The sequence below is a fragment of the Gigantopelta aegis genome, chromosome 3, assembly GCF_016097555.1.
Source record: "Gigantopelta aegis isolate Gae_Host chromosome 3, Gae_host_genome, whole genome shotgun sequence".
NCBI lineage: Eukaryota > Metazoa > Mollusca > Gastropoda > Neomphalida > Peltospiridae > Gigantopelta > Gigantopelta aegis.
Genome location: NC_054701.1, coordinates 59,758,652 through 59,767,226, shown reverse-complemented (window position 1 = coordinate 59,767,226; position 8,575 = coordinate 59,758,652). Strand labels below are relative to the sequence as shown.

The window sequence follows — 8,575 nt, the reverse complement described above, 5'->3', positions numbered from 1 at the left end:
CTGGGTCTTCTTGTACTGCGGAGACTGCGGCATTATCCACTGGTAAGATATCGGACAACACACTTGATCTCGACGAACGTTATTGTGGGCGATAACTCTTGATTCCGGTACCCCGCTAAGTTCCATCTGGTTCTGTTTTCCAGAAAATGACCGCATGTTGAAACCGTGGAGGTGGTTACAAAAAAACATATATTAAAGGCTAGCCTCGCATACCTATAAACAGAAAATACATGTAGTTAGTCTTAGTTAGATACACCTCCACCCTTCCATATTAAGCTACGTTTGACAACATTTAATAAATAATCTGGACATTTGTGACAAAAACCACACATGGCACATGCAAAAGTTTATATATATATATTATTGCATGAGCGGGAGTGCTATACGGTATTTATGAAACTCGTTTTGGAATTATTTTATTCCTCGAATGAGAACGAAGGTATAAAATAATTCCTAAACGAGTATCATAAATTTCGTCTGGCACTATGGCAAGATGATTGGGACGGTGCGGTTGCGAACAAGTTTCATTCTGTCCTGGGACAGTGGCAGTCATCTTACAGGCGGTGCAGGAAGGATGAAGTAGTATTATGCCGTGCCCACATCGGCCATACATATTTGACACATTCATTTATTTTAAAGAAGGATCCTCCTCCTCAGTGTCATGGGGGGCGGGGTTCGACCGAACCCTACCTGAAATCGCTTTTTTTTAAATAATTTAATATATCTGACATTATATTTACTCAACCTAGAAATATATGCCCAATATCTCTGCAATCTATTTTGGAACCCCCCTTTTCAAAATCCTATGTATTGGAACCCCCCCTTTTCAAAATCCTATGTACGCCCATGAGTGTGAACATTGTCAGTGTACGCTGATTGTGCGCCACATTTTGGTGGAGTGTGATCATGTCAAGCCGACGAGAAATGATATATTTGGCAACAGAAATGTTTTGGAATCCTTTAAATTCCATCCAAAATTAATTGTAACGTTTTTGAAACATTTTGACTTCTATACACAGTTTTACGGTTTACTTACCTCGATTTTATGTATTGTATTATACTTATCCCCACAGCTCCTTACACTGGTTTTACATAAATATATATAAATAATATGTTTATATACTTACCATTTGTGACACCCAATAGCCGATTTGTGCTGGGGTGCCGTTAAACATTCATTCATTCATTCTATTGCGAAAGGTATAATGTATTTAGTATCCACAAACGTACGATCGAGTCCAACCAGTCTGCCGTTCGAGAGCTAGACGGACATTTGGACGGTTATGAAAGATTCCCGCTCTGATACAACAATAACACCATGTTTCTAAATACCATTACATTGATCAATTTCGCTGATAACAGATATTTGACATATTAATCACAAATACACACACTACAGGAAGAAACCCGCCAGCAACTACGTATTTAACCGAACCGGAACATTATTGAAAGAGGTTAGTGTCGGGTAGTGTGTGTATTATTGGTTAATATGTGAAATAGTTGTTATTGGCGAACTAAAATGATCATAGCAGTCTGATCAAATGTCTGTCTAGCTCATGAACGGCATACTGGCTTTGGACTTTGGAGTGGTGGTGGGGGCACTAACGGATTGGGTACAAACTCTATATCAGATTTTGTGTACAATTGCAAACATTAATATGTTTAAAAAAAGGAAGAGCCCCCCCCCGTTCCTACGGGCCTGATAGTATAAGGGTCAGTGGCGTGGGAAGGTGCCAAAAAGTGGGGGGGGGGGGGGCACTTTTGCACTATTATGAAGCAAAATATCTGAAAAGTGTGGGGGCACATACCCCCTTGTCCCCCACCCCACACTTCTTACGCCAGTGACGGGTATTGGTGCTGTCGTAGCTATAATATTGCAACATATCTTGACACCACGATTAAACTATGGTAATAAAATTGTTTTAACATATAACTTAAAGTTATAACTGATAATAAAGCAATTAGTTTAAGGCAGACCGACACACGATGATTTGCTACGTCCGATTCGGACTAATAACAGTTAATTGTGAGTAATACATTTAAACATTCGAAAGTGTAGAAATAACCGGTGTAGCAATTCGCTGTAGGCCTTCTGTCACAATTTACATTTTTAATGAAAGAAATGCGTTATTATGCGTAATGTGTTCTGCAATTTTAAAGTTATACGGACTTGAATAATGGTAAGTAACAAATATCCGGTTTACAGAAGTATCTGAAGAATGTCAGCATTAGACTACGACATGCATTTAATCTCTTCACAACAGAAACTGGCATGGATATTAACATTTGTTTGTTGATTTTGATAATAAATTGAACAAGATTTTGCTACTCTCACGGGACAAAGGATATAACACAGCCAATCGAACGCTGAAGAAGAACAAGATAAAACATTGTTTCTTCAATTTGACATCCAATAGCCAATGATTAATAAATCAATGTGCTCTAGTGGTGTCGTTAAACAAAACAAACTTTAACTGTTTCATCAAATCGATCGTCCATTACAATGAGAGTGCGCAAAAAAATAATTTCCCGTTGATAGACCGGTTCACGGTTACTCGAGGATATGCCTCATTTATTATTCTCGGAGGCGTCGTGGTTAGGCCATCGGTCTACAGGCTGGTAGGTACTGGGTTCGGATCCCAGTCGAGGCATGGGATTTTTAATCCAGATACCGACTCCAAACCCTGAGTGAGTGCTCTGCAAGGCTCAATGGGTAGGTGTAACCCATTTGCACCGATCAGTGATCCATAACCCTGCACCGATCAGTGATCCATAACTGGTTCAACAAAGGCCATGGTTTGTGCTATCCTGCCTGTCGTAAAATAGTAGCCTATGTGGTGACAGCGGGTTTCCTCTAAAAAAAACCCCTGCGCGTGCTGTAACCTCGCCGTGGTGCAGGGGTGTAACATTCTCTTTGAGAATGGCCAATACAGCACAACTCCCCTTTTGGGGCACCTTGTTGGTCGTGAGGTGCATCCCGTAATGCTGGGATCCCGGTGGTTAAGTTGGGGACATATCTGCGGATATTTTTTCTGGCAACACACCACTTTGGCCTGGAGTTCAGCCAGACGGATGGTCAGGGAGGCCCGCCCTGATTAATCGGCTGGTCATGCCAAGCTCTAGAGCAAACAACCTTTGTTTTGTTTATATAGCCAAGAACAAACATTGTTTTAATTACCTTTTGTATTTGTTGCTCTTAGTGCGAGTGCTAAGGTCAATCGGGTGATTAATTTTTTCTTCCCTGAGTATATCAACCATGTATCCCAGGCATGAGTGCCTGCTGGTTATCCGCAGCATCATGTCCCCTTGTTGGATTCCGTGGTGGGTGGGGGCATGGTTGATGAACTATTTGATTTCTAATATGGATATAAACCAACCTCAATCTTTTGATGGGACCTTGAAAAGGGTCCACACCGAAGTTTCAGATTCTTCATCATCTGATGAGGAATCTAAGTCTTTGAATGTGATTTCTATGAAAACCTGGCCAAGGTTTCTCGTCATCGGGTCTTCCGATGAAGGGGCCTTGAAAAAACTGTCGCCCTTTGCGATTCAGAAAGGGCTCGAAGGCTTGGCTGGAGAGCCCAAAACTGTCAAGAAATTGAGGAATGGCTCATTGTTGGTTGAATGTTCAACAGAGAGTCGTTCCAGAAATCTTCTTAAATCTAAAATGATATGCAACATTTCTATCATTGTGAGTCCCTCACTCTAAATTCATCTAAATTCATCTAAAGGAGTAGTTCGATCTCGGGATTTGGAAAGAGTTAGTGAGGATGAGATTTGCGAAAATCTCTCTTCACAAGCGGATTAAGGTTCGTCGGAACAACGAACTTGTGCCGACAAACACCTTGATTCTGTCATTCAATGTGCCTACACTTCCAACTTCAGTTAAAGCAGGTTACCTGTATATACCAGTTGTACGTTACATCCCCAACCCTTTACGGTGTTTCAAATGTCAAAAGTTTGGATATGGACAGAATACATGTCGCAACAGATTGACATGTGCTCGTTGTGGTCAGTTTGACCATGACAGCAAGACATGTCAGAATGATATGATATGTACCAATTGTAAAGGGAAACACTGCGTACTCGCGAGAGTGCCCAAAGTGGAAAGTGTGGTATTAGGTAAATCATATGCCACGGCTCTCAAGGTTTCTACAACGAGTATAGCTACTCAAACTGATTTAACTTGGCCCAACAGTGAGGATACATTTAAGAAGATTTCTCATCCAAAAGATGTCAAAAAACAGACTGTTCATAAACAAGTTTCAACATCTACTCAAGTGTGTTTGGATTCTAGGAATCCATCAAGAGGCTCATCGCCTGGGGAGCCAGGTCCCAGTAAGCCTCCGTCAAGAAAAGACACCAAAATGCAGCATAAGGATTCTTCTTCAGGACGACTGAAGAAAGCAGAAAAAAAGTAACAATCCATTTGAAGCTTTGGCTGATGTGGATGATCAAATGGATATAGTGCCAGATGACCGTCCACACCCACAGAGATCTCATAAGCCAAAGGTAACTCCTGTACTTCCCCCTAATGACTAATTCAGTCGAACTGCCGTGGGCTTGGGCCCAATTTTGATGAATTAAGTGTTTTAATTAAAAAACATAATCCTATTTCAGTGTGTCTTCAAGAAACTTTCTTGAAGGACACTGATCATATTACCATGAGAGGATTTAACCTCTATCATAAGTTTCAAGAAACTGAAAATAGGGCATCTGGGGATGTTTCCATTCTTGTTGATGAAAACATTCCTCAGATTTCAGTAACATTAAATACCAATTTACAAGCTGTCGCTGTCAAAGTCACGGCTCATAAAACTTACTCTGTGCTCAGTTTACTTGCCACCTCGTAATCATTTTAATTTTAATCCTAGGGATCTTCAAGGTCTTCGTGATCAGCTCCCTACTCCCTTTATTATTATGGGAGATTTTAATGGTCACCACACTTGGTGGGGATGCGAGGGTATCAATATTAGAGGTAAACAATTGGAAGACTTAGTTCTCAAAAACGACTTACTTTTATTTAATGATAAAAGTCGTACATATTTTCATTCTGCAAGTGGATCTTTTACTTCCACGTGGTATCAAAAGCTTTCTCGGTCAAAAAGGACCAATACCAAATGCTGGTTATGGATAAAAGCATCGCTACAAAACGTTTCAAATCTAACAAGATGATCAACCGTTCTACGTATAGTCCTGAACCCACATTGCATGTTAGTAAGCAATTTGTGGGACTCAAGATACCAGACAAGTCTACAGTTGATCATTCTTTCCATGGTTTTACAAATGCAACTTGTCAAAGCAATAGGGCGATAACTGGTAGGATTTGTTGGATCCTTACCAGGCTTAGGAATAGGAATGGCTTTTCTCCAGTCAGAAGGAAAGTCACCAGAAATCCAGATTTTGTTTAAGATATTTAATAGAACCATTAAGGATGATTCAGGTAAGTGTTTTAAGAGTTGATAATGTATTTCATCTGGTCCTACTGAAGTATCATGGGCCTTCGTAGAGCGTCCTGCAACTCCTCCAAAGAGAAGTGCCTGTTGTATACTTCAACATTTTCAGATGAAAAGTTAATAGGTTGCTTTTCAGCTTTATTTCTTACAGATGTAAAAGAATGAATGAATGAATGTTTGTTTAACGACACCCCAGCACAAAAATACATATCGGCTATTGGGTGTCACAAATGGAAATATTATTTATATATATTCATGTAAAACCAGTGTTAGGAGCTGTGGGGAAAAAAGTATAATACAATACATAAAATCAAGGTAAGTACATTTTAAAACTTTGTATAGAAGTCAAAGTGTTTTAAAAACTTCACAATTAATTCTGGGTGGAATTTAAAAGATTCCAAAACATTTCTGTTGCCAAATATATCATTTCTCGTCGGCTTGAGATGATCACACTCCACCAAAATGTGACGCACAGTCAGTGTACACTGACAATGTTCACACAGAGGGGGAGGGTCCTTCTTTAAAATAAATGAATGCGTGAAATATGTATGGCCGATGCGGGCACGGCACAAGACTACTTCATCCTTCCTGCATCGCCTGTAGGATGACTGCCACTCTCCCAGTACTGCTTTGATAGAATGAAGCTTGTTCGCAACCGCACCGTCCCAATCGTCTTGCCAAGTCGAAAAGATATATTGCTTTATATGAAATTTAAAATCACTGTAGGGGACACCAACACGGACACGGGGAAAGTTCAAAGCAGACTTGGCAGCAACATCTGCCTTTTCGTTACCCCTAATGCCGACATGGCTGGGTACCCAACAAAATATAACATCTTTATTGGCAATTGATAAAAAGACACTCTTTCGTATCACCATTTCAACTAAGGGGTGCTCCAATTTCATGTACTGTAGAGCTTGGAGACACGAAAGTGAGTCTGTAAAAATAATATATTTGGATGCACATGAATCCTTAATCTGTTCCAGGGCTTTAATGATTGCCCAAATTTCAGCAGTAAAGATTGATGCTGAATCGGGCAATCTCATGGAAATTATTGCGTCTGATGGGAAAAACTGTAGCACAAGCCACAGAATTACCATCCCGTGATCCGTCTGTGTAAACAGGAATGTAATCACAGTACCTCTCTTGGATTTCCATGAAATGTTGTTTATAAATGACTGCATCTGTGCGATCTTTTTTTAGATGCACAAAATCGAATACAATTTTTTGTGGTTTGATACACCAAGGTGGCAAAATAAATAATGTAGGCATTTCCAAAATGTCTGTTAAATCAATGTTGGAAACTGATAAAAACTGCCTAATGCAAAAAGCATCTGTACTGAAAGAAGAAGAAGAGTTATGAGAGAAACTGTCTGCCAATGCATTGGCAATGCACGATGAGACGTAACATCAGTGTCATTGACAGATAAATGGCGAACTGTATTATTTGACTTAATATACTTACCTTGATTTTATGTATTATATTATACTTTTCCCCCACAGCTCCTTACACTGTGGTTTTACATGAATATATATAAATGATATTTCCATATACTTACCATTTGTGACACCCAATAGCCGATGTATTTTTGTGCTGGGGTGTCGTTAAACATTCATTCATTCATTCCTCTAAAAAACCCAGTGTCAGAATGACCATATGTTTGACGTCCAATAGCCGATAAGATAAAAAAAAAATCAAAAAAATCAATGTGCTCTAGTGGCGTCGTTAAATAAAACAAACTTTTTTATTATTATTCTGATCTTAGAACTGCATACCTTAACCCAGCTAATGTATAACAGTGCTTAGTTAACTTTGACCCCAAAATAATAAAACAATTTACGGGTAATCCTTTGTCTGCGTAAATGAGTTAATTTTATACTGGAATGAAAGAGACATAACAGAAAAGATCATTATGACGTCATTAGACAATAAAGATCATTAAAACGTTATATGATAAAACGTCATTAAACAATAGGTCTCACTACACAGATGTCATCTGCCATTGAAACCCATGTTAAACTGCCCAACTTCAAGCGAAGATTGCCCATAGAACGGGTTCTCGTTGGCACTAACAACATACACCATTGCGAACATACATTATATAAGCATTTATATTCATTCCAAAATTGTGAACATTTCCGTCTCTGTTTTTTGCTATATGACCGCATCTGGTTGTAGTACCGGTCCGAACAGGTGGTTCATAAACCGATTCACTCCGGCTGTCACTTGCACTATACACCCATGTCGCAAAAGGTCGATGCACAATATTACAAAATAACATGGGCAAAATACAGCCAGAAGGCTTACCATTAAACATACATATTGTTTTAATTCTTCACCATTTCCTAGAAGTGAATATGTGAACCATAACATGTGCCACAATTAGGAACTATAGTGGACCGTGATCAATCAACTCTCACCCGGAAGTGATCTGTGTAGTGAGACCATAGCGTTTCATTGCTGTATACAAATACGAGCTTCCCAGTTAGATTTATAACTTACTCCTTTAAACAAAAAAACAAAAAAAAATTACCGTTAGTAGACAATGCATTATTTTGATAACATGCAGGATTATTTTGATACACTGGATAAGACGACAAAGAGCAGATATGGAAAAAACTGGATATATTGGGAAGCAGAATTCTGTACAAAATCGCTGGTGGAAAATGGCTTCAGAACCCCCAGTTCTATCCGTCATTTGCGTATGCAGATCTGATAAATTACCTGATTTTTAGCCAAGCCCTTAACAAGACATAACAGAAAATATTATGATGTCATTAGATACGTTGTTCTGTATTATGACGTTGTCTATAGCCGATTAATTTGTAAATTGCACCCCAAAATACTTTCTTTTTATTTCCAAAAACACTTTTAATTTTCTTCTTACGTCATACCAAACTGAAATTATTTACAAACCAAAAAAAATTTTTTTTTTTTATAGAATGATAGGACGGACTATAGTTTTCGACAGTTACAATCGTATTCGCGGGTATTAATAATATATATAATTAATGCAATAAATTATTACTACAGTTTCTGCACATAATACTATTTGTTGGTTGGGTTATCTATAAATTATATCTCTGTTAACAATAAAACAACGCAATTACTTCAATGT

The 8,575-nt window shown here is 38.7% G+C and overlaps 1 protein-coding gene across 1 annotated transcript; it reads left to right on the top strand.

Annotated features, from left to right (window-relative positions):
* Window positions 1–3,770: 3,770 nt before the first annotated feature.
* On the top strand, window positions 3,771–4,421 carry LOC121368750. Its single transcript, XM_041493498.1, has one exon. The coding sequence runs from the start codon at window positions 3,771–3,773 to the stop codon at window positions 4,419–4,421; it is 651 nt and encodes a 216-aa protein (XP_041349432.1).
* The last annotated feature ends 4,154 nt before the right edge of the window (window positions 4,422–8,575 follow it).